Source organism: Scophthalmus maximus, chromosome 22 (assembly GCF_022379125.1).
Source record: "Scophthalmus maximus strain ysfricsl-2021 chromosome 22, ASM2237912v1, whole genome shotgun sequence".
NCBI lineage: Eukaryota > Metazoa > Chordata > Actinopteri > Pleuronectiformes > Scophthalmidae > Scophthalmus > Scophthalmus maximus.
In genome coordinates this window covers 10,165,927-10,192,593 of record NC_061536.1, presented here as the reverse complement: position 1 = coordinate 10,192,593, position 26,667 = coordinate 10,165,927, and the positions used below count along the sequence as shown (strand labels likewise).

Sequence of the window (26,667 nt, the reverse complement as noted above, 5' to 3'; positions counted from 1 at the left end):
TTGTCCTCTGTTATATGAGAAATAAAAATCGTTCTTTTTTCAAGAAAAGAACAAAAAATGCTGACAAGATGCAAAGATTTATGGCTGCTGAGGGGGGAGGGAAATGACAGTGCTTTCTGAGACACCGCTCAAAGCATGCATACAGAAAACTTATATTTGTGTCTCAAACACAGACGGTGACTTTCAACCCCTGTGTGATTAGGACCGCAGCAATAACCTGTTGTGCAGTTGAACCAGTGTATGTAATTGTTTTTAACAGCAGATGGCAGCATATTTACATATACATGTTTGACATTTCAGGGTACAGTCACTACTTTTATTCAGATAAGTTCTCAAAGTAGTATTTTTCTTCTTCTTCAGGAACACCCAGTAGTCTATCTATAGTTCTTGTAAATAAACTGAAAAACACCACACATGAATTAAAAGCCTTCATTACATCATTCTGTCGTATTGTACATCCTGACTTAATGGGTAGTGGCAGGACGGAGCCGCAGCTGAAGCCTCTAATCGTCCCCAGACCTCCTGCTCACCACTGTGGAAAATGGAGGTCAATGAGCGGGAAAATGATATCTTTCTCTCTGGGATTCTTTTTTTATTTTTTTTATCTTCTTTTCTTTTCAGGACCTTGCAAGATTGCTTCTGACCACAGAGGCATGTCATCCAGCAGAGAGAACTCAAAAGAAATGAAAGATTTTTATGGTGAAAGACAATATGGAGATTGTATGGCATTTACAGCTGTTGCTTATAGGCTCTTTATCCATAATGGATGTAACTGTGCTGAGAAGAGCCATATAGTTTTAACCATTTATAGGCAATAAACACTCAATAATGTACTAATCAGATATAGGACACAGGAGAATATGAAATGTTAAGTAGCCTGTATAAGTATTTATTCATTATATTGATGAAATGTTTCACATTTGTTTAAAATAGTATTAATTCCTTTATGAATCCTCATTTACAACAGAGCCTGTACTTCATCTCTGTCTGCGGATGAAGATCACAAGATGTGGCTGAAAGCTCTGGAGGAAATGCTTTTGAATTCAACGTTAAGGGTCAATGTATTCTTCAGTACAGTTTTAAAGGCAGCTGTGAATAAACAGTAAATAAATGCTTTATAACACTTGTTCCTGTGTATGTGTAAAGATTAACACGTTTAAACAGTTATTAAGTGGTTACTCGTGCTGTTATACTGTCCTGTCAATCATTTTTGTGTGTCAATATACTGCCTGTAAATGCCTAATAGGGTAGTTATAGTAACATGTTAGCCCCATAAGGGATATCACTGTGATATCATGCAACCAAGTATTATGGCGATTTTCCATTTAGAGGGATAATACAGTGCTTTACATCAGCAGCTGGAAACCATGTGGATCCTCCACCGTGTATCTAAAATATTCAGTTACAAGCAGCACAAAACACAAGTCTACCTCCTTTTTTTCCCCCCTCCTCAGCTTGAACCCCTCACAAGGTGAAAGGCAGAAAGACAAGAGGGAGAGGAGAGGCAGAGGAGAGGAAAGGGGCGGTGTTTTGAAAGAGTGCTTTTGGTTTTACGCACCAGGCACAGACGCTCCAGACCAGTCAGTGGAAACCCGTCCAGCTCCTCGGCTCGCAGGAGTCCACGGAGGATTTAACCATCTGCCGACGTCGCACACCGGGAGCAGCGGGACGTGCCTCGGTCCATCCCGCAGAGACCTCGGTCCATCCCGCAGAGACCTCGGTCCATCCCGCAGAGACCTCGGAGTCTCCTGGGAGCGTCTCCGGAGGCTGCTGATGCGTAAAGAGCGGTACGTTCAAATCCAATCGCGTCTTCGTGCCACGAATCAATGGAGGGCAGCGTGAAACGACTTTAAGTTGTTGCCAGGATTTCGCACGGGTCTCATCTACTGAGGCATTTAACGCTCCGCCGCGTAGATGCTCACCTGTACCTTTTCCTGCGCGCAGGGACACTTTGAAATGAACGGTAGAGCACCTGTGCAAAGGAGGCAGCCTTAAGGAAGGGACTATAGTTGCTTTGTCAATGCTCAATGGGTCATTTAGGTTGCCAGGTTCACGTTGTGAAAACGCCTTCTCAGCCATGAGAACATTTGGCTTTTTATTGGCTATTTGACTTATATCTTAACACTTAATCTGGTCCAAACATCTATTCATTAGAACTTTGATTGATTATTATAAACCGAGAATTTTTGAGAATTTATTAAGAGAAATGACTTCTATACAAAACTAAAACTAAACTAAACCATTATAACTACATTTGACCAGGTAAACACCTGCCAAATGTGGTGGTGGTTTTACAACCTGGCAACCCAAAATACATTATTTCTAATCTGTTAAACTAGTGAATTATGTCAACATCAAAGAGACACACACGCACACACACACACACACACACATCCAGGATGCAGCAGAAAGGATGTTCTTTTTGTAGCGTGAGGAAATAGTGTGGATGTTATTGGGGGTTGGGGGCCTGAGAGGGGTCCAAAGTATAAGTAACCGATACTGTGGATAAGTGCTGTGGCCCGTTTTTTCAAGTCACAATTATGAAAAGGAAGAACAAGGAGACCTTTGAGGAACCCCCCCCCCCCCCACTACACACACACACACACACACACACTCCATCTGGAGACACGGTGGCATTGGATGACACCACAGAATTAAACTTAATGTCGACAATTAGAGCTCATACAAACATGTTTCACACACACACACACACACACACACATGTCAAGCCATCCACCGTTGTGGAGTTATAGTGATGTCATGTCTGCAGATTACAAATTTTGTTCCGGAGACTCAGCAAACTCCCCCCATCCCTCCGACCACTGCCTCCCCAGCACCACTCATAGTTTCCACCACCACACACTATCCCCGCAGTACCACAGTGTTACAATCCATTTGGATGAAATCAGTGTATTCATTGAAACAATTGATCCAATTCATCTCCGGTTGCTTTTTCACCCCCTGAGGAAATAGGAATGTGTGTTTGTGTCTGTGCATTGTTTTTTAGGTTTTAAACAGAAAGGAATTCCTTGATTTATCTTTTTTTTCCTCTTTTTTCTTTGAAAACAGAGGGCGGAAGAAAAATGCTTCACTTCTTCTTCTTCTCCTTCTTCTTCTTCCTCTTCTCAATCTCGGAACCACATGGTTTTGCCACGTTGTGACCACAGTCGCATTCCTCTGAAATTCTTGCGTTGGGCGAAGGTTGGGCCCGTGTACGATCCCTGGAGACGAGCCAGCGACAAAGAAAACAGATAGAAGGTGACGATTTTGCGTTGCCAAATGTCTGACAGTCATACAATCAGACCGTCGTGGGGACATGAGAGACTCATGAGTCAGTCAAGCCAGTTATCCCTGTGGTAACTTTTCTGACACGAGTCAGTCTCACACCACTGTCTTTTCCATTTCTTATTATCCTGTACAGCCTGGCAAGAGTTAAAGGAATAGTTTGGCATTTTGGGAAATATTATGATGTAATTTTTCTTGCTGAGAGTTGAATGACAGATCTCAACTTTATTGGTAAAACAACAATAATTCATCTTTATAATACTTTTTGCCTTTTCTTGGTTTCACCCTGTTAACCATGACTGGTTATACCAGCCTTCAATCTTCCTGATTCTCTCCACATACACAAAGAGGTATTGGCTGTGATTCACAGCCAAATGAATCACAGCCAAATGAATCCAACAGCAAACATAAAACAGAGACAGCAGGCCCGGCTAAAAGATTTCTTACCATTAACACCCATGACTTCGACTGGACACGCTGCCAGCTGCCTGCTGGGAAAATATGTTTACATGTGTATTTGTTCTGGATGATACTTGTCGGTATCTATGATCCAAGTGCAATAACAGAGTCTCCAAAAGTAACTTCGCTGAAGATACTGTATTTCCCTTTTCAAAGACTCCGGATGATTAGAATCTTTTTAATCTTGCTTTCTACTTGTATTGTTTTCCCCATCCTTTGCACAAACATTCCAAAGGACATTTTTAGATATATTTCTAGCCGTACTAGTGGCTTGGCTCGCAGGATGGCAATGTCGGCCTGTTGGTCAGTCAGTCCACCACAGTGGTCCGGAACCAAACGTCTCATCGGACGCATTGCCATGGAATTTCATACTGGCATTTATGTTGCGCCGAGGATGAATCTCAACCGCCACCGCCTGGTCTACATTGTTATCTCTACAATCGACTGTAGCTACTTTGCATTTAGTATTGGTTCGCGGATGTTAACATGCCAACCCAACAATGGTGCCTGCTGATGTGTGGAATTTAGCGTTAGTTCGCGAATGTTAACATGCCAACCCAACAAACTAGGACAGTATGCTGATGTGCACGTTGTAAATAATTTCCCAGAAGTTCCCTGGAAAGAATTTAGAAGTACTTATTTGGTACAGTGATAGTAATCATAGTGGAAAATGCTCAGTTGGTACACTTCCAATTAACTATTTACAGTTAATGCTCAGCGGATCAACTGTACATTTTGCAAGGGTACAATTCACTTTCACATTACTCTGTAAACATTATTGGAGATTTGTACCCAAATTATTCCGGGAAAACTTCCCTAGGAAATTATAGATAAATTAGTGACCGGTAGAAGGAAGCATCACCAAAGAGGTTTTGGAGGTTTGAGTAACAACCGAGTATCTCGGTAGTCGCGTCCCCCGGGTTTGGAACCATTCTTGGGAAAGTGGTGATGGACCTTCTTTTTTTTTTTGCTTGTCTGACTGAAATCTGTTTGTCAGTTCAGTCGGCAGCAGCCGAGGTGAAGCTGCAGCTGGAGACCTCATTGCTTCGCAGAGCAAACAAACAGCCAGTTGGAGACTCATAAAAAAAAAAAGCCAGACACGTAGCCTGTCTTTAAGGGTTCCTTATGCCCTAATGTTATGAGCGTAGTGTAGCAGGTTATGTGTCATTAAAATCACGGGACACTGATCATACTATGGTTCTATTGGAACTGAGTATGAAAGAAGTGATTCCTCTCAAAATACTACGTTACATTTAATCAAATTGAGCTGATTGTTATAAGAGATCCAGATATTTTCTTATTATGTTTCAGCCCCGCAAGCTTGGTATCTAACAATATCACCACGATGTTGTTTTAAAAAAAGGAAAAAAGAAAAAGAAAGGAACCATTCATCTTGATGAGAGCTGTAATCACAGACAGAGAAATGCACATTGTGCGTTTATTTTCATTTGTGTGTGTACGGCTGAAATAGGCCTCGTGATCTGCGGCAAGTTTTACAAAAACAAAGCCAGACACCCACTCCATCTCTAAAAGCCCTCTTACTCCCCAAATGTTCCAGCTTAACATGATGTGTTATGTGTCAATACTATCTAATGAGAATGCTCGCGATGAGGTTGTTCCAGTGGAATTTCGGAACAGATAAATGATGTGACCAACTAAGCTGGAGCACGGATAAACCTCACCGATAAACCACACAGCTGAACCCTTGACACTGATTTGCGCTCAAGAGTGCAGCCATCATTCACGATGAAGTTACCAAAAATGATGTTGCAGTTCTGCCAACTCTCATGTGATCTTTAATCTAGAGACAACACAATGTACAGTGTGTGTTCACGTTGATTTGTGTGTGTGTGTGTGTGTGTGTGCGGCTGAAAGTGGCCTTGTGATCTGCAGGAAGCCGCGCCACATTGAACGTCTTTGTACGGGGGATGAAAGAGAGCGCAGTCATCCGGCGGCCATAAGAGACCCGCTTTGTTTTTCTTTTCTTCTTTCGCTGTCACAGTTTATTGCTGCGACCAAGAGGCTCGTCACTTCGCTCCACCGGTGCTGCGGGGCGCCTCTGTTGACTGCATTTTCTGTGGAGTATTGTGCCACCGTCTATGTTCGTCATTTAACCTGCCCAGATCCAGGTTGTGTAATGTACGAGTTGCACAATGTGGAGACTGTTCTGGGGGTGGAGAGGCCATGAAAGCACCCTAATCTGTTTCAAGGGGGAATAAACAGTAAAAGCGAGATAATTAAAATAAAAACAACTTTGTTAGACGCCTGTTGTAATTGAATGCACACACGGTATGGGAGTGTGACTGTGCAGAAGAAAGCAGTCGTTGTAAGTTCAAGTGTTGGAAAAACGAGGCAAAAGGCAGTATTTCCTACGTGCGCTATATTTACTCTCCGCCGTTTAATTTGAGACAGAATTCTGTGTGAAATTTGTGTGTCCAAAAGAGTCTGGTGGCCTCTCATAGTGCGAATGTTATAGCGTCAAACCCCGACAAAAGGCCACAGAGGGCTTTTTTTTTTTAATAACGCATGAGCAACGATTCTGTGGCTGTGACAGAGTTAACACCTACCTACAGATTTAGCCCACTGGTTTTTATTGCGTGTGACAACGCTTTTCATCGTGCAATAGTCTGGTTTGTAGCGCTCGCACACAAGTCCGAATTCTCCTGCGGAGAAAAAAACACTAACACCCAGCAGAGCTCTGAGGGCTCGCAGAGTCACTGGCGCCGGCCGTAAGAAACTGTCAGGTTGTGAAGGAGTACACCAACAGCAGTGAGCCATGAAGGGACATGAGACAGGAGGAGGCCTGGTGGCTGATCCCGGGAGACTGTTGCCATTTGGCCGCTGCTACAAAGCTCTCGGCGCCAAGTGGCCGCGGTAAATCGCTCACCGGGACATGCGGTGCGTCAGGGAAGAATTCAGCATGTCGCCTCCACGAGGTGAATCGTGGGCCTACATTCCTTTCATCGGCCGTGCTGCCATAGAGACAGAGAGAGAGAGAGAGAGAGAGGACTCAGACAAGACGGATGAGTGTTTAGTCAAGTGTCTTGCGGTGAGGAGGAGAACAGGTACTGGAGGGTGTGGTCCGAGAGGACACCTGTAGAGTAAAGTGAACGTCTCCGGAGACCAGCCGGCGGCGGCGGCGGCGTATGAGTCCGCGTTGTGCGCAGCTGACATACAAGTCAGACGGTCAATGTGCAGACGAACAGATTCTCAGCGGATGGTTATTTGCATTGTGAGTGACAGTAGCACGTAAACAGAAAAGAGTCGTAGTGAGAAAACTGTCTCCGAAGCAAAGGGAACTGCTCCCAAGAGCCACAATGAAAACAAAGCTGAGATCTTCTCTTCACTGTTCTCTGTAGTCCCCTCGGTATTTCTGTTTTCCATTGCGCCATTTTATTTAATTAAAAAAGTCCGAACAAAAGTTCTCATCATCAAATTTACAAGCCCATTAGATTACTTGGTTGCCAGCGGATCAATACGATCGCACGCTTTACTCAAAAGACGTGACTTGTATCATTGTCCGAAAACCATAGTTCTCTTGGAGGAGAATTTGTGAACAGCAACACAAGCAGACAAAGTTCAGCGTTGACCAGGCGGCTTGCTAATGGTCAACCTTCAACTTTTATGGGTAGAGATTCCCTAAAGTTGAACTTAACCACAATTGCCCATAATGTAACTTTAAAAATAGTCCGTTCAATAGAACAAAAATGAAATATTGGTCTTTAATTAGATGCTGTTATCGGTTTGGAAGATTTCCCCGTTGGTCGCCCAGAGGAGAACTGTTTGCAGGACAACAGCTGGAGACCGCGGAACGCGCCTGCAGATGTTTGCGGGCTCGGGAAGAGAAACACAAAGCGCCAAAAAACCGAGACTGCGTCCGGAAGGAAAAACCATTGTTCTGCCGTGGACATGGATGGATGAGAATAGAAACCCGAACCCTCTTTGGACATTTCAGGGGGGGGAAGTTGGTCTGAGTCCCCCATCCAGACAACAATCTGACAGAAAACAGACATGGGATGTTACGTTTTGGCTCAATTCGGTCCTCCTCCACGTTTTGTTGACCTGTGGCTGTGGAGCAGAGGAAGCGGCGGCGCTATCTGCAGGGAGGGGACGTCTGAGGGACGTCCTCCGTGTCCTTCCGACGCGGCATGGGGAGAACAGAAGGCCGACGAGTCGCGGCGCGGACGGAGCCTCTGCCTCTGGCACCGGCTTCGGGACGTGACTGAGCGCAGCCCCGTGTTTATTTGCTAATGTTTATCTGAAAATTACGGCATCGCCGGTTATTAGAAACAAAATGTTTGATAGCAGTCCGACGTGAGGAATGTACACTGCACTTTCAAGGCGACTCCTTCACAGGCCACATGCAAAAACTGCTTCGTGGCGCAGAGGAAACGCACCAGTCGCGGACGGCGCTTGATTCTTAACAGCTTCATTACGAACCACTAGTAATGTTTTTTCCGAGAAAACAAGTGGCCCCCTCCCCGGTTTGCACCAAGCTCTGGGTCCCCGCGATGAAGTCCTCCGCTGCGGCACATTCCCCGGAGCCCTCGGGGAGATTTCAAGGCCACACGGCTTCTCAGCTGCTCTCCGTTGAACCCACCTCCTCTTTTTCTGACATCGCAGGAACATGTCAAACCACCACCAGCCCAGAATAAGAGGGGGGGGGGGGGGGGGAAATATAAACACCAAATGTTTCCAAGTGAAATATTTAAAGTTTCTGCCTGGGCAAATGTTACGGCCCAGACATTCTACTACTATACTTTATATATAGTATCTCGCTCAGGCCTGCCAGGTCTCCACTGCTCCGCAGGAGGGTATTTCAACCCCCCACATATCATTTCCTTGCTCATTTCCCCTTTGCTGCTGCAGAACATGGGGTCAGATGTTTTGTTAATGCCTCGCTGTGCTCAGTAACAGCGGTGGGACGATGTTATTGTCCGTGCGCCCGGCCTTATTTCCACCTGTCCTTCCTCTGCTCCACGAGCTGCAAATCCAGCATTTTTGGGATTTGTGCTTATATGGGGGGGGGGGGGGGGGGGGGGGGGGGGGGGGGGGGTTTGTGGTAACTTTCCAGTTGCTTTGCACTGCTCGTGGTCATTTTGGCGTCTCTCTGCGGTCGCCTCGCGTCTCTCCGTCGCGATTTTCGTGTCCCGTTATGGTCATTTGATTGACTTTACGACAAAAAAAAATACATATAACAGTCATAACATACAGAGGCTCTGGTCCGGGGCTCCTGGGCCTGTGACCGCATTGGTACTTACAAACAGACCATTGCAGTCGAACTGATAGTCGGGGCGCTGGAGGTGGCTCCTCGCTCCACGCTTGGCCACCCACAGACTCGGCAGGTCATTATCTCTGGTCGCTATATTTTATATATGATCTATTAAAGGCCGCCAAAAAACCTTGAAGAAAAACGGACAAGAATATCTCCTTTGAATCATATGTATCCTACATCTGTACCAATGTGTTTTTAAAAGAAAAAAAGTAATCTTAATCCTCATTCGGAGGAAGGCTGCATTTAAACAGCATCTCCAGGGTCAGGTAATGTTGAGAAAAAGATATGTTTGCAGTTACATTTTGGGGCTCGACCCCGTTTCCCCGGCAAGACAAGAAGAAGATTTCATTATTAGGCAAAATCTGGGATTTGCCCCTGAAATGAATGTGTCACCTTCACTCAAAAGGGTTCACAGCGGATAACGTTTTGATAGAATATAATACACTGACAAGGTCACAGTCATTTCCTCGGGTAAAATGAGTTTAAGCTGCAGCAAACACAACTCACAAATACATCCCTGTGGCATTTAAATGCCGTTGTCCTCTTTCAAACAACAATAGAGCGCTCTGCATTCACGAGCGAGGTGTGGACACACACAAAAAAAAGAAGTAAACAAGATAAATGAGTGGTTTTTTGCCCTTTTAACACGAGCCAAGCGCAGACGAAAAGCCCCCGAGAGAGAGAGGGAGAGAGAGAGAGAGCCTTTGAAATTGAGAACTCTGTCTCGGTCCAGCTCCCAACAATTAATATTGTTTAGTTGCTTCGTTCTCGATGCCAAAAAACGCCGCAGGGGGGTTTCGTTCAAGAATGAGTGGGAGGGAGAGGCGGACGTCACGGGCCTTCACTGGCTTGAATCATTGCAGTATGGACGAGGGTTTTTTGCGACTAAGCTAAAGCTTCCTGTTGGCCATCCAGACCCTTCATCCAGTTGCGTTAGTCTCTGCAACTCGTCCAGTTCGTTCCTGCTGTAAGGATCCTTGAGATCAGCCTTTTTTCATCACTGCCAGGACGTCCCCGCAAACTAACACTGTCCGTTTCTCTGCTTTCGGACATGCACCGACGACCGGACACTTTCCTAAAACCTTTGTTTGTAAAGTGTTGCTCTGGACTTTTTCCCAAACTTTTTCCCACCAGCCCCTAAGTACAATTTCGCGGGAAATGTCCCGTGTGAGAATACGGAAGAAAAATCTCCGCCCCGGTCGCCACCACCTCACCTGAATGTTTTATGGAGATGTTCCTGCTGGCGTGAATGCATCTGACCCAGACAATCTGCTGCCGCGTCCCCACTAGGTAAAAGCCGCAAACTCCGGAGGTCCCCCGCCACCTGGCTGGAAACAGTTGGTTAAAAATAAGTACTTCCTTAAGACTAGGGAGGATCATTGCAGTCCATTATTAGAATGATAAACATGTGGCGAAAGGTTGTAACGTACGTTTCATCACAGGAGTTCCACTTGTCATGTCTATTAGTGCCTAATAAACAGAGTCTGGAGCGGAGCAGTATTTCACGATGCATGCAGAGGGATAGGATATCGCCCACAGGTTTCCAGATGAGGTAAGAAGATAACTGGACCTACAACATATTTGCTTTGTACAACGGCAACATGAAAAAAGATTTCATTTTCCCGGGGGTGTAATGCATACATTGCAGATTTGGTGTGTTTTAATTATCTCCTGTCGTGATTTATTACCTATCCAAAAGCTGTCCGGCCTCCCTTCCTCCTGCTTTCGCTCTCTGTCTTACTAATCTCCCTCCTCCTCCTCCTCCTCCTCCTCCTCCTCCCTGATACTGGACTGGATATACACTGGATACTGGAAACTAAAGTGCACCTGTGCCCTTCTTTGCTTTTTTTTCAGTTGGTCAGCCAGAGGGGGAAAAAAAGAGACATCATGAGTGACCGCTTCGACTGCAAAAACTGCAACGAGTCCCTGTACGGACGCAAGTACATCCAGGTGGAGGACAACCCTCACTGCATCCCCTGCTACGACCGGCTGCACGCCAACACCTGCGAGGGATGTAAAGAAATCATCGGCCACAATGCCAAGGTAAGAGCAAATGGTGGACAGTACTTCCAAATTTTACTCTACTACGTTTATTTCAACAACAAAAAAAATACAGTAACTTTATGCATCAAGGTTTTACATGTAAAATTTCAGATGTTTTTATGAATTGGGGCTGCAACTAACCTTTTTTTTTAAAAAATCCGACAATCATTTTTCGAATCATTTGGTCTATTGAACTTATGATAATAGTGAAAAGAAAAAATAAATCTCCAATGTAATATCATAAAAGTCTGGTTTTGTCCGACCAACAGCCCAAAACCCAATTTTTATTCAGTTTACAGTTATTTGAAATAAAACAGTCGTTGTCACGTCATTGAAAAATTAGGGTTATTTAATCATTAATATAGTTTCCAAGTAATATTTGACTAATTTCAGTTAATCGAAGACATCATAAATATGATATGTAGCAAAGATTTCATGTTAATGCATCACTAATAATAATTAGATAATATATAGATTATATGGTAATCACAAGTTATTTTGAATATTATTGCATATTTTGAAGCACTTTTCTCTCGAGTAACACTTTTAATGCAGGACTTAACTTGTAGTAATGTACTTTTCTAACTGTTACAGGCCAGCTGGTATTCCTGGAAAGCATCAATTGTTCTTACGGAACATCAAATTATATGTAATCCCCCCTTTAACTTGAACAAAATGCCTTTAGTTAAAAAAAAAACAGCGTCCCGAAGGAAACACCCACCGACGCCATGAGGCCGTCAGCGTCCTGTGAGTTATGGACTCCCTCTGAGCGACGGGCAGTAAATTACGCCGCTGCTTACTTTGGCCGTTCCTCCTCCTGTCGTGGGCGCAACAACATTCGTCCTTCATCCTCCCTTCAGCCCCGCTCAGCTGGTTGATTCGTTTTCTTACTGTGAAAACCCCATTACTCAAAAATAAGTTTTTCAACCCACCGCTCGATGGGGCCCATTCGTCACAGAGCTTGCTGCATAAACTGGTGCACAAGCGGCTTGTTAAAGAGAAAGTGGGTTATTCTGCTTTTTAAGAGAATACGGAAGAAACGCAGGGTTTTCCCTCAGGTTTATATCCCGTGTTGGAAAATAGAAAAAGGGAAAACTCAAGGGTTTAGCCTCCCGTGTCGGCAAACATCCAAAGCACTGAAGTGTCCTTTGTGTGGGAAACTGAATCCTGTGGCTGACCGTGACCTTCTGACCTCCAAGAGGACGGGGGGGCAGCACATGGAGCGTCCCCGCGAGGAGCTGTACTGTAACAGCTCCGCAAACTTTGGCTGACATCAACCACCATGAGCTAATATTTATGAGATATTTTCTATAATTCCTTCCTTTCAAAATGCTCTCATCTTAAATTACGTTTCAGTTTCCCATGTTTTGCTCTGGAGTAACCTTTTTTTTTTCTTTTTTTTTTACAGGTTTCGAGAAACTAAAATTTTTATTCAAAACATTTTTAACTTCTATTATGCTTTTGATTTGTTAACCCTGTTTGTCTAATCTCTCCTTCCAGATGCCAGTTTGAGTACACTTGACTTTTATTTTAGATTAAGTTTTCATATCGGGGAGGATTTTCTATAATCCTCCTCGTCTTCATTCAGGTCTGAACTAGTCAGTCTGAACCTCCCCGTGAACAATGACTACTGTTCGCGGATCAAACAAAATATAATTCTAACAATGTTTAATTCATCAACCCAACGACCGTCTCAACCCTCCGCCTCCTCGTCCCCCAGGAGCTCTTCTACGAGAACGGACACTACCACGAGCACTGCTTCCGCTGCTTCCGCTGCGACCGCTCCCTGGCGGACGAGCCCTTCACCAGGCAGGAGGACGCGCTCGTGTGCAGCGACTGCTTCTGCAGCGAGTTCTCCTCCAAGTGCGTGGCCTGCGACAAGACCGTCATGCCAGGTGCGGTGTCCAGGAAAAGGCCGCAAAGTCTCACGAGCAGTCTCCTCGCAGAGCAGTCACGGGGGAACCCCGCGCCCCCCCTGTCTTTTCTGCGAGGCCGAAAGAGGCCAATGAGCTTTTTGTTGAGCCGGGTGTGACGGCCTCAGATGTGACAGAATGATTCGGGTGAGGATCTCTCCCTGCGGCGCTTTTTGGCTCTGGGCTGGTGTGACGACACAAGTGGTGGTCGTGGTGTCGGATGACTGAGAATTACCCCGCGCCTGTGGGCACTGTGGGATTATTATAACCCGCCAGTTCTCCTCTGAACCGAGCAGGCGCTTTTCTTCCGTTTTCTCTGCAGCCTGGAATGCCGCTTAACGCTTGCTGCCCCCACCCCCACGCACTTCTCTTAAAAGTGCAGCCAAGTTCAAGTTTAAAACACCGTCATGCCTTTGGTCTTCATCTCGGGTCCTAAAGGTTGTAAAACGAGGCCAGTGATTAGGAGGATCTGACATAACATCCAATTTCATAAGCATGACTGGTTCCCAACTTGTGTAAACTCCTCCAGCGAAGCATGTGTTTCTCATATTTATGTGGGCGTGGACTAACAGCCCCTTAGGAAAGAGTTTAAACTTGAAAACAAAACACAAAACAATCCTGTCAGATTGATTTGAGATAAACTGAAGTAATTGTGCCGCGCAGGAGGGTTGTGCAATAGTACAGGGCTATCAGATTCTCATAGTTGCAGCTCAGCGGCGCAGAGAGTCAAGGACGCAGGAGCCTAAAAATGTGAGGAAGGATCTGAACAAATAACCAAAAAGCAACATCTCATTTTCCACCTTCGTCCGTTCACTCGCTCTTGTCTGCTCCGTCTCTGACAGGATCCAGGATGTTGGAGTACGGCGGCTCCACGTGGCACGAGGACTGTTTTATGTGTCACGGCTGCGAGAAGCCGATCGGGGCCGAGGCTTTCGTCCCAGACAAAAACAACTACTACTGTGTGCCGTGCTACGAGGGCCGGGTCGCCCCCCAGTGCAGCCACTGCAAAACGGTGAACACTCAATGTGGCTTTAACAATGAATCCTTTAGTCAATGAAGAATTCGATCCGTCGAGTTCCCCGACTCCAAAGTGACGCTTTCAAACGTCTTCAAAGTTACTCAATTTAAAATGTCAATGTATCTTCGCATTTGAGAAACTTTCTTGTTAAATGACTTTTAATTGATTATCAAAATGGCAATTCATTTTCTGTTGATTTACCATCTGGCACATCAACTAAATTACTAACTTGTTGAAGGAGATGGTCTCCATTTTTTCCGTCTTTCTGCCCTTCTTCCTTCTTTTGTTTGTGCATGTACAGAATCCAAAATGCAAAAGGACAAGTAAAGAAAACATTGTCCTATAAAAACATATCTAAAATATCTACATATGAAATAGTGGACTGAATGAAGTAAGTCAACAAGTAAAATGCACAAAGGAATGAATTACCAGTGGGATAACTGGGTGGCAGGAGGCTAAACCAACACAAAACATTCAATAACCAAATGAAAGATTAACTTTGATTTTATGTCTACGTACCATAGTTAATCAGAGAATACTGAGCACGTCTGTTTCAGTTTATCTCACTCCAAGTCAATAAACTTGTTCATGTTGTTGTACAAATCTGCGATTAGCATCAAATGAGATAAAAAAGGAATAGAATATATACGTTTTGACTTACAGAAGTCCCATATGGTCTAGCGGTTAGGATTCCTGGTTTTCACCCAGGCGGCCCGGGTTCAACTCCCGGTATGGGAACTCTTTCTCAGTTTGGGATCAACAAAGTACATCTGTCACCACTGGTGAATGGGCAGACAGCAACTGTAAGATGTCAGATTGATCTCAGTAGATTATTTTACTTAGTGTGTGTGTGTGTGTGTGTGTGTGTGTGTGTGTGTGTGTGTGTGTGTGTGTGTGTGTGTGTGTGTGTGTCGCAGGCTCTCACCAAAGGAGGGGTGACCTACAAGGACAAGGTGTGGCACAAAGAGTGTTTCTTCTGCTCGGGCTGCAAGGCCCCGCTGGCCGGTCAACCCTTCACCTCGCAGGGAGACAGTCCGTACTGCGTCAAGTGCTTCAGCAGCCTCTACGCCAAGAAGTGCGCCGGCTGCAACACGGCCATCACAGGTCAGTGAAGTGCAGTGGACGCCCGATGCCTTCCTGGTAACATCACGTTGTTTGAGACATGTAAAACAGTGTAAACGCTTCATACCAAAACAATGATCTGTAATAAACAGGTTTAGGCAGAAGGCTGACTCAGGAGTGTTTCCTCATTGTTACTGCCAACTGCTGATGTTATCTTCAAGTTATTTCCCCCGAACGTCGCGAGGCTGTTATTAAAATCTATTTTTTCACCCCCTATTGAACCCGTCCTCCACGAGTTGCTCACGTTGTGTCGTGTGTGTGTTTCTGCTGCAGGGTTCGGGGACGGAAAGTATGTCTCCTTCGAGGAGCGGCAGTGGCACCAGCCGTGCTTCAAGTGCTCGCGCTGCTCCGTGTCGCTGGTGGGCTCCGGCTTTTTCCCCGACCGCGACCTGATCCTGTGCGCAGACTGCAACAGCGAAGACTGACCGTCGACCACGGCTGCACCTGCGGCGGCTTAAAAACACCATCAGACACTCGCTGACACGAGTGGAGAAAAGCTCCTCCGGGGCCTCCGGACACTGCACACGAACACTGCAACTCACTCACAGCGTAAAGGCGACGCCAAGTATCAGTATTGACAACTAAAAACTCCCATCAGACTTTAGCACGTTGACATTTTTTGCATAAATGTGTATGACTTTTTCTCTGTCTTATGTTTTGCACATCAAAGAATGAATAACATGAACACACACACACACACACGTATATGTATGTATACCCTTAAACTGAACAGTTTGATTATTCCTAAAGGTCATTACCCACCCCTTTTATAACACAGACGAAACCAAAGTTTGAAAAATTGTTGTACCTTTTCAAAAACTATATTGCCATTTATAAAAGCTGTCCCTCCTGCTTCTTGCTAGTTTGTCTGTAAATGTATTTGCTGAAAATAAAAAAAAAAAGTGTTTTCTTCTCAGCTTGAATCAACTTTCAATAAAAAAATGTCTCAAAACAGAGGATGGTGCATAAGTGAGTGAATGGTGATGCAGTGTGTTATGACACTCCCTAAGCAGCCGCTTCGCAAAACCACATGTCATTTACTGTACACACTTACAGGTATTTGTGTGTGTTTGTGTGGGTTCAACAAACAAACAAGATGGAACACTTGGGAGGTGTAAGTGGGTGGATGCTGTTACACTTGGACTTGGGACTGTTTCCTCCTGTTTCCAGCCTTTTGTGCTGTAAACCAGCTGCCGGAGAGCCGTACATCAATCCTCTCACGTAAAAGAGGCAATAAGTACATTTATTTCCCAAACTGGTGGACAATTTGTCTCACTGAAAAAAAACAAATGATGAAACCACACGGTGTCAAGACGAGGGAACTGAACGCAAATACCCTCTTTACTTGTCGAAAACCATCATGTCATCTTACATCTGTCCCGACGACCGAGCAAGAAAAACAAAACGGGGGGAGAGGCGGTTTCAAAGATTCCTTTGAACCCGCCTCCCCCCGTTTTCCCAAAGGTTTTCTGTGGGTAGACCCAGGAGGACTTTCCCTTACTATCACTTACATAATCTGCATAAATATTTACAGGTCAGAACCTCTGCGCTGATCCGCTCCGCTTGTGTTTATATGTAGGCTGTTGTCCACGTCAGGAGGAGGGAGGAGAGGACCAGCTGACAGGACGGTGTAGTTAAGGACATGTGTAAAAGGACAATGTTTCTTTTGAATACAGAGGTCCATTAGTTTTTGAAGTGTCCACGGGAAGAAGAGAAGAAAAAGTCCAGTTAAGTCCACTTCTACGACTCCAGAAAAGTTCAAAGTTACGGAGTCGAGATTGTTCGGAGAACGCTATGTCAAGAATCAGAGGAGAAGATGTAAAACCCAGAATGCACTTGATTTAAAGGTGAAGTCAGTCAGTGACAGGTGCTAATGTAAAAAGGAATTACGAGCTCTCTTCTCACCCCGGGCCCGTGGTACACTCCCTCATAAACCGAGGAAATCTAACTGCCGGGCGGTGATGTACAGTCGCTGTAACTTCCTGCTTTTGATCATCGTTTATGACCCGGCGTTAGTGTCGACTCGCTGCAACAGGCCTGCTCTGTTTTTTACGCGCTGCTAAAACTCTTATGGCAAGATCAACTCCAGATGAAAAATACAAAATAAAAGAAAGGAGGAAGGGGGGGGGGGCCGTGTGGCGCTGCTATTTTGTTTGAGCTTTTCCCATGACTCCCCCTGAAATATGCCTGACCTTGTTTTGCCGGGTTGTAAAAGAGCGGGATTGTTTGGTCCCAGGAGGAGGAGGAGGAGGAGGAAGAGGAGGAGATAGGATGAGGTTGAAGATCCTCCGTGAAAATTGAAGATCTCTGCAGAGACCCAACCTCAGCTGGACTCTGCTGGTGGAGGCTGTTAAAGTAATTGGATGACGTCACACTGCTGTTAGGCCTTTCACAAGATCCTGCGGCCTCTGCAGTCTTCTTACTCCTGACAGCCTTACATGACTGTGTGTCAACACAACGGATTCACATGTGAGCATCTGCCAGCTGGATGCATTTCTTTGTCTCCTCGGGATTCGCCCCTGTTGTAACTTTTGAATAATGACGACAATTTTAACAGGGTCAGTTCACTCAGAGAAACACTCCAACCCCCCTTGCGGTTTCCAGCATGCCACTACTTTTGTTTTAATCCCCCCCCCCACAGTTTTTGAAAATATCCATCTGTCTCTCTCTGCCTCTGCACAAACGAAACAGGATTTTTTTTTCATCTGTGCTTGCGCATAGCAGCACTGAGGGTTTGAGAAATGAAGCAGCAGCATCTGTTTCGGGACAGAGTCATTTTGTTTATAAGCTGAATTCGATTGACCTTTCATTGTGTCGTAGCAGCGGACGAAAACTCACTTCACATCTCATAAAATCCAGACCAACGGCAAAGTTGGGGGTGACATAAAATGTTCTATCACAATCTAATTTCCTATAATGGCAAATTGTGTGAAAAGAACAACAATTGATCTGCCTCAGCGGGAGGAGTTTGGCCAAAAAGTCGAGAAAGTCCTCGACGTGCTCAGAGCAGGAATGGAGATTTGGACTTCTACAGTTTAGATGACAACCGGGCTGAGGACGATAGTGTGATGCGGTCAAAAGCTCCTGAATGCACCTCGTGGTGCAGGGATTGAGATTTGGAGTACCGCGCAAAGTGGCTGATGGATGGATAGATAGATAGATAGATAGATGGATAGATAGATAGATAGATAGATGGATAGATGGATAGATGGATAGATGGATAGATAGATAGATAGATGGATAGATAGAAGGATAGATAGATGGATAGATAGATAGATAGATAGATGGATAGATAGATAGATAGATAGATAGATAGATAGATAGATAGATAGATGGATAGATAGATAGATAGATAGATAGATAGATGGATAGATGGATAGATGGATAGATAGATAGATGGATAGATAGAAGGATAGATAGATAGATAGATAGATGGATAGATAGATAGATAGATAGATAGATAGATAGATAGATAGATGGATAGATAGATAGATAGATAGATAGATAGATAGATAGATAGATAGATGGATAGATGGATAGATGGATAGATAGATAGATAGATGGATAGATAGAAGGATAGATAGATGGATAGATAGATAGATAGATAGATACTCCAGTGTATGAGTCATGCTATGGCTGGCCTTCATCAGGAAGTTGTAAAAATGCCACAAGAAATGACAAATGACACAGTTGATGAGAAAATCTTAATTTTCAGTAAAGTAGCCCACTTTCTGACATCGGCCATCCCATTTTGACCACAGCACTCCAACTTACACTGTCCTCATTTGTTACGAATTTCCAATCTGGATTCAAAAGTACAGAAGGGGTCTTGTCAATCTGCCAGGTATCCCACTATCTCCCATTACATCCCCAATTCATTTGAATCATTCAAGTTTAACTGCAGGAACCTTGTTTGGTCCCTAACAGCTGGATTAAAGCTTTGCCTTGGTCAGTTCTTGTACCGCATCCCAGAAGTGACAGCAAATGAAACAACGATTTGTTGACGAGAGGCTAAAACACGAATCGCACATTCGTGCCTCATTACTCACACGGCCCAAGGACATATGTGTGGAATGTTTCCAGCCAGATCACATTACGTCGTCGAGCGTTTTTTTTTAATGTGACTTAGTGACTGAGTCACGGTCTGACATGTCAACTGGTCCAAACCACAGCCTGTGTACGTTATCTGTGTGTTGCGGCGGCTGGAGCAGACATGGGAGGAGAGGAGGAAGTGATGTACTGCTGGGTGAAAAATGTGCGGCATGTCTCCAGACCTGTGTTGCACCCCGTCATCATGTATGAATCAGCAACCCAGGTAAAGAAGCGAAGGGCCCCGGCAAAACCTACATGTGAAGTAAGGAGGGAAAACACACACAAGACTGTATTTAAATATGGACGCAGACTCTGGGTCTGGGAGATGAAGCCCCCAATGCGCAAGTGCCTGAAACTTGTATTCTCTTGAATGATCAGAAGAGGGCGACTCTACTTGTTGCAAAAAGAAGTTAGTTTCTATGGAAGTCTATGAGAAAATGACCCCCCCAAAAAGTTGGGTGATCACCAAAGTCATGAAGAATAATCGTGGCAGTCCCTCTGATATAATTTGGGATATCTTATTAAAATCCAATACTTTTAATAACGCATTGGTGGCATTAAGGACAACAGATAATGACAGTTATGACCAACTAGTCTGGCAGTGAACCGACTCTTCCAAAATGCAAACTGCCTACTGGAGAAAAAAGTGCAGTAGAAACATTAATTGTGTCATTCATACCAGATGAAATGGGACTCCGGGATGGACTTGTGGTGGCGGAGCAGCATGAAACAGAGGAATGTTGTTTCCAGGAATTGGAGTCTTCCCGGTCAGTCTCTCTCCATCGTGCGTGTTTGTGTCAGGAGTTCTGTTCTACCACAGGACGCCGGTCTCCAGCTCCCCATGTGGTGATGACGGCTCTTCGGGCCAGTTGTGACTAATGTGCCAGTCACTGCAAAAAATGTAAGTACTTCAACAAATGTACAGTAGGGGAGCTTTTAAAATATGTGCTCTTAATCCAAAAATCCAAATAGGGAGGAACAGAGCTATTACCCAAATGGCCTTACACTGCTGTACATTTGCAGCTGACATTTGCAGCTGTACATTTGCAGCTGACATATTTGGAATATAGGTGAATGATGAAAGAACTTGAAGCTGCAGCCAAAATTCAACTAGTGAGATGGCAGTAAATTAAAGTTTGAATGTAAACGGAAGTGTGACCACTTAAAGATCCCAAATCAATGGATGAATCCAGCCCTGATGTTTTCATTTGGTTTGGAGAGTTGCTTTAAATGTACTGTAACAACAAACAAAAACAATATGCACACCTTTGTTCCTAATTAAACATCTTCAACCGGTTCCAAACCTAACAGGCACAATCCTCACCTCAGTGATATTTAGTGTACATAACAACCCTCACACCTAAATCTCTGTTGGCCGCCTGTGTAAGCCATAGAAATGACTTTATAAGGTGCGTCTTATTTTCAGGTCACACACACACACGCACTGCACTACATCAATGACCTCCTCACAGTTTATGTTCCTGACAGATCGCTGCGCTCTTCTGGCTTTCTCCTGTTTAACTGTTCCTCGCTCCGGACTGAAAGTTACGGTGCATTTAGTTTCACACTAACTGTGAAGGAGACAACCTGCAGATTTGAATCTCTTTCACTTCACAATACTAGACTTAGTCTGAGCGTCACAATATTTTGTCACTATTTCCAGTTGTTTCAAAATTTATTTATGCGTTCTCCAGTTTAAAAAAAAAATCCTGTATTTCTTTTCCTTTCTTCCATCACTTTGTATACGCACAAAGCATTGCATCTTTGTGCATAAAATGTGATAGTTTAATATAAAACTTGTTTATCATTTTGTAAACGTATATTCAATTTCAAAATATGTGCACTAGTTTGACTACAGGTATAAATGCCTGATTTGAAAAAAAAAACATTTTCATAAAACATGAAAATATTAAAGTGTTAAAAGTTTTGTCAGTGTGTTTTATATAACATGTCTTCTGGCGCCACCTAGTGAAAAGTAGGGATACTGCACACTCCAACACAGGTTGGGAGCTTCTACCTTCGCAGACGTTTGTTAACGAAACAATGACGACTTTCCAAGTGTTTTAAATCATCTATTTGCGAGATTTGTTAAGATATTCAAGTTCATATCTGATAAAACCCAGGCGACACCATGTGCACGGAGACGGGCTTGTCATCTGTTCTCGGAGACGCCTGTTTGCTCGAGCAACAAACCGAGAACTGTCACGAAAAAATGTGCTGGCTGTTCTCTATAACAGCAAGATAAACAAACACTGATAATATTTGGACTGTTTTAAAATGGAAAACTGTTCCATAGCATCACTTTTTATGGACCTCGTGTGTGGGAACACACAGCAGTCGTCCAATTCCGAAGTTTCACAGGCGACCGTCCGCCAGTGATCGACACGAAAAACAACAATGCCTCAGGATGGTTATTACATGGTTAAGGTTCAACGACCTCCAACAATCCCCAAACTACTGTGATGAGTGAAACAAAGCAGAAAATAATCCCGTTACTGGTATTTTATTATTTTTTGCAAAAAACAAAACATGTAATAAAAGAATTCGGGGGGGAATTCAGGGGTTTATACGACTATGACACTTGACAAAAAAAGCAAAACTTTCTTACAATGGAAAAATTAGCTACATAATAAATACAGTCTTCTTTTTAACACTATACAAAATGGTGGCGTTCCCCGGATGTCGGCCTCGTCTGGCCTCCGGGGACATTTCTACTTTCACGGGGAGGTCACGACCTGAAGCCGAGAGACCGCAGGTTGGTAGCAGGGGGGGGGAATGTTTCAAGCAATACACGAGAGTACAGGCTGAAATATGATGATAAAAAAAACAAAAAAACAAGGCAATAAAAAATTCACAAAGTCCAGAAATCTTGTTGGTTTTTTTTCTACATGCATCCTCTCTTGGTGGTCAGGTTTTCCAGTCGCCTTTTTTAAGTTGAATAATCCTGCAGGAGAACGACAGAGGAAGGATGAGATCAGTTACTGCTGCAACAAGTAGTTGATAGAAAATGAAGACGTCTGAAGTAGGGCTGCAAATATCAGATCTGATGATTCTTTTTTTTTAATTCGATTAGTCTATGAAATATTAAAATAAGCCGGTTACGACTTTCTAGAGCCCAAGATGTTGTCTTTAAATGGGTTTTCTTTTTGCACCTAACAGTCCAACACTGGTATATAAGTGGTAAAATAATAAACAACAGAGAAAAGGTTTCTGGAACCAGAGAATGTTGTGCATTTCTTCAGTATCTTTATATTTTGTTTGCTTATCAAAATAATAAATTTCAGTGCCATTTTCATCATTTCTTGATATCTAATTGATGACTGAGAAAGAAATCTTCATATCAGTTCATAATGATCGTCATTAGCCTCAGTCATAATTATTAGTATTTTTTGTTAAGATAAAGAAAAAAGAAGAATTCCACTTACAGCTCGCGGTTTCTTGTTAACTTTCATGTCAAACCTACAAAGAAAACGAAAAAACATAAGGCTGCATTAAATATCCGCCAGACCACAGACCTGTTTCTGACGGGCGTTATGGTAAAAAAGCGGTGCCACTATTCGTAACCATGACTAGGCCTAAAAAACAAGCCTATGACAAGAAACGCTAAATGAACATGGGAACTTGTTCTTGTTCGTGCACACATCTAAAGCCAACCCCATGATCTGGACAAAGACCAGCAATGTTTTTATTTCATTGCTGGAAATTGGCGAAAAACACGCTCGAAATGAATCCGGGGTCGGAAAAATATGGAAATACGCCGTCAACAAGCAGGAGGATCTAATGGAGCTCAGAGTGCTAGCTGGCTGAGATGCAAATCAAAATGAAAGAATGAAGTGTTGGACATGCAACATGACTGAATAATTAGCAGGCACATGGCAAGAAGAAAGCAGAGCAGGTTAGAAAATAAATAAAAATAAAAAGTTGGAAAAGTTGAGGATGGGAGTTTTCAAGCAGGCGGGACGTAAACACCACAGGAGCAGGAAGTAAAAAGTCAGACTTACTCAAAGTCATAATCAAACATGGCAGAAGGGCTGAGGGAGGAGGAGGAGGAGGAGGAGGGAAGGGAGGCAGCATTAGGGGGGGAGGAAGAGAGCAGCAGCTGTTAGTTCACCAACCTGAGGCTAAAAGGCCCTACGTCTACATTAAACTGCAGGCCCGACTTTACAGAGTGAGACAACCACTTCTTCACAGTGTGTTAGGTGGAGAACCTGCTGCGTTAATGTGTGGTTAGAAACAGCGAAGTCAGAAAAACAGAAACACAGGCTGAGCTTAAACAGGTGAGTAACACACTGACATTAACCACAGCGAAGACACTTACAAGATCGTTGTTCGGTAATACTACAAACAAACCCGTCTATTCATCTTCCTATTGGAATGTAAAGGCTCTAAAAATGGAACAGCAAATAAAAATCCCTCCTTGTTTTAACTTAGCTAGTAGACACTGCTCAAATTCAGGGTGTCACAGGCCCAAAACATTGAGAACCACTGCCTCAAGTATCCACGTAGTTCTCTGATCTCTAAAACATCATATATACAAGACATTTGCAGTCACTTAATGGGATAAGGAGATCACAGAATCCCCTGCTCGATTTCTTCGGGGGTAAAATAATTAATAAGTATGACAGAGGCTTCGGACAAGGACGGTATTTCTGTGACAGCCGGAGGAAATGAAAAGTTGATCTACGCTGTTTGACACTTTGCTGATCTGCAACTGTCCGATTAATACACGTAGTTATGAATCATGTGTATTTAAAATTCAGTTTGTTTGTCTGAGTTCAAAACCAAACTGAAACAGACACTAAACGACACTGCTGCCAGGGAGCGTGTGAATCTGTACCAAAAAGCAGTATCTCATATCACTTACGGTTAAAGTGACCAAGCCACTGCAGCAAAATAAGGCTAGTTTCCTTAATAATGAAATCTTAACGCTGGATGTCACTCAACAGCACTATCGGAAGGAAAAGGGTAGCAGAGATAAAATGAAATAAAAAAGCCCGTGGACACACTCAGTGTTGCATTTTGAGTTTGTACCTATGTCTGTTTTTGTTCTTCCTCTTTTTGTGGCTGGCGTGATGGCTGCCCGAGGAGGAGGAGGAGGCCGCCTTCTGAGGCTTCAGGTCCTGCAGCGTCGAGTCCACGTCTTCCGTGTCCTCCTGGCTGGGCTCGTTTTCCTGGTTCTGGAGATCCGGAGAGGCGTCGCTCTCTGTGCCGCTGCCTGCCTCGCCTGACGGGACCCAAACGACAGCAGCACAGGCTCAGCGTCGTGAAATTTAAACGAAGGCCGCGAAGGAGGAACTTTTCCATCGGCAGCGGATTTGAGAAAGTTATAAACAAAAAAGAACTCACGCTTTTCGTTCATGTGATCCGGTATTCCACCGAGCGCACATACTGCCTGAGCAGAGAATACAGTTGGAATTTAATTTGTGTTTGTCGTGCAGAAAACAATCAACAAGAATATTGTTTGATTTAGTAAAGTGAGGGAGGGACTTACTGCAACTGACGTGACCGACGACTTGCTGAATAAACGCTCTGCTTCCTTAAATTTCCTATTTCTTCTGTCAGTCTTACTATTGGAGTTCCTGTAGGGAATTACAAAACAAAATTTAGACTATTTTTGGAAGTTCAAAACTTTTTGAATATCCTACCAACCTGAGGCATTTCCCTTCTAAATCTAAAATGATTATTGTTTTTAGTTTGTAACAAAGGAAGGAACAATGATAAATAAATAAACTGTCTGGTTTCCAAGATAACCATCTTGTATTTGAACACACTGTCTCACGTGGCTGTGCTGATGCCTGCAAGATCAACCATCAATCTCCTCTGCCTTCCCAACAAAAAAACAGACATGCAGACAGTCCAGATGTTTTGCATCAGATGCTTACTTCTGGTTGGTGAGGTATCGGTCCCACCCTCTGATGATGTTGCCGTACATCTGGGTGTCTTCTAGGTAGCTGCCTTCAAATGCATATATTTGTCTTTCCAAGTTCACCAGCGTCTCCTAGGATATTGAAGAAAAAAATCACAATGTCACATGATTAAGCTTTATTTATTGTATCAAAAGTTTCTTTTGCCACACATTTGTAATATCTACCACCTGTTGTTCTAATATTAGACAAAACATGACTAATTGTCATCTAGTAGTAGTAACCGTCACATTCTGTTAACAGTGTCTCATAATCTACCAAATATCAAAAGGTCAGCATTGTTGAGCAAAGGATTTTGGGGAATGTGAGATACATCCTGGCAGCCCAGGATTCCCAGACAGGACCTCCGTTCACAACCCCTTCACCCTGGGACACCAGTGCCGCCCCGCTGGGACAATATTGTGAGAGGACACCCTACTGTACTAACTGTCAATCAAACTAAATACCCTGTTAAAGAACTTGCCCTTCCCTTTGACCGTGCTTAGGATAATGTTTGGTGTATATATTTTATTTAGAAATATAGTTCTTTAACATATTTTCCATACCTGTATCTGCATGATTGTATGCACTGCACTGCTGCCACTGGTTGGATATATATAAATGGACAACCAGGTGTAGAGGTGTTCCTAAAAAAATGCTGGCTGTGTGTATTTGTACAATAGAATATTGAGTATTGGGAATGATTTTGATGTCAGGGATGCAGAGACATACGAGCAAGAGAGGTGAGACACCTAATGACAGAGGACGATAAGATAACTACCTTGAATGAGAAGTTTTATAAAATCCGGTGAATAGTTTCTGTGTGACCACGTATTTTTCCTTGCGATACTTTCCGAACTAAGGTCTGTTACTATATGAAGCCAACGCAACGCGAGAACTCGGGTCCAGCCGGGCGGGGGGGGGTCGGTCTACGTGTAGCTCCGCTCGCTAACCAGCTGACAACACTTGGGTCGACACTTGGCTTCAACTGTTCCCTTTTGGGCACAGCGACGAAAAATAAACCCTCCATGTTTTCAAATGTAAAACACACGACAGCAGCTCGCCACACCGGCGGGACGCACGGAGGAGGAAAACAACGCGTTATCGTCCGATGTTAGCATCGTTAGCTTAGCACTTAGCAAGGCCTCGGCTAGCACTAGCGGTGCGGGGGCAAAACGCGCAAGTTACGCAGAGCGGGAATTCTACATGCGCGAATAATTCATGTCGCTTTCACCGTCGATAAAATAAATCGCAGTAACATTCACTTACAGCTAGTTCTTGTTTCCTCTTCACCAGCTCGGCGAGCTCCCGGCGGGTGTCCGGGATCTGCGGCGGGGTCGCCTTCGCGTGCATCGCCATGATGGATCGACGGGATCTAGAAACACAACAGCGGCGGTGTCAGTGTGGGCGGTTTGTATTAAACGAGCGCCCGGCGGACCGTCGTTGCATGTCCCCGGTTTCACCGTCAGATGCCGCTGAAGGACCGCGGACGTCTGCTACGGGACGGAGGGTCGCGGCAGCGTTGCCAGGTTTTTACAGAAATTAGTAATCCAAGAT

General features: G+C 44.1%; 2 protein-coding genes and 1 non-coding gene across 5 annotated transcripts; 2 read left to right on the top strand and 1 right to left on the bottom strand.

Moving 5' to 3' along the window:
• The first annotated feature begins 1,539 nt into the window (after window positions 1–1,539).
• fhl3b (four and a half LIM domains 3b) lies at window positions 1,540–16,069 on the top strand. Of its 2 annotated transcripts, XM_035620061.2 has the most exons (6): window positions 1,540–1,787; window positions 10,874–11,062; window positions 12,783–12,957; window positions 13,818–13,987; window positions 14,911–15,097; window positions 15,389–16,069. In XM_035620061.2, exons 2-6 carry the CDS (start codon window positions 10,907–10,909, stop codon window positions 15,538–15,540), a joined length of 840 nt encoding a protein of 279 aa, XP_035475954.1. In that variant the 5' UTR covers window positions 1,540–1,787; window positions 10,874–10,906; the 3' UTR covers window positions 15,541–16,069. The 2 variants fall into 2 exon arrangements, with proteins under 2 accessions (XP_035475954.1, XP_035475955.1); XM_035620062.2 differs by lacking the exons at window positions 1,540–1,787; window positions 10,874–11,062; window positions 12,783–12,957 and adding an exon at window positions 13,009–13,725.
• On the top strand, window positions 14,660–14,731 carry trnae-uuc. Its single transcript has one exon. It is a non-coding gene; the product is annotated as a tRNA-Glu (tRNA).
• A 5,625-nt stretch (window positions 16,070–21,694) lies between the features above and the next one.
• meaf6 (MYST/Esa1-associated factor 6) lies at window positions 21,695–26,619 on the bottom strand. 2 transcript variants are annotated; one of them, XM_035620773.2, is made up of 8 exons: window positions 26,380–26,619; window positions 25,090–25,205; window positions 24,699–24,786; window positions 24,554–24,599; window positions 24,239–24,431; window positions 23,209–23,238; window positions 22,633–22,666; window positions 21,695–22,151 (listed from the first exon to the last, which is right to left on the bottom strand). In XM_035620773.2, the coding sequence occupies exons 1-8, from the start codon at window positions 26,467–26,469 to the stop codon at window positions 22,137–22,139; spliced, it is 612 nt and encodes a 203-aa protein (XP_035476666.1). In that variant the 5' UTR covers window positions 26,470–26,619; the 3' UTR covers window positions 21,695–22,136. The 2 variants fall into 2 exon arrangements, with proteins under 2 accessions (XP_035476666.1, XP_035476667.1); XM_035620774.2 differs by lacking the exon at window positions 23,209–23,238.
• Window positions 26,620–26,667: the final 48 nt, after the last annotated feature.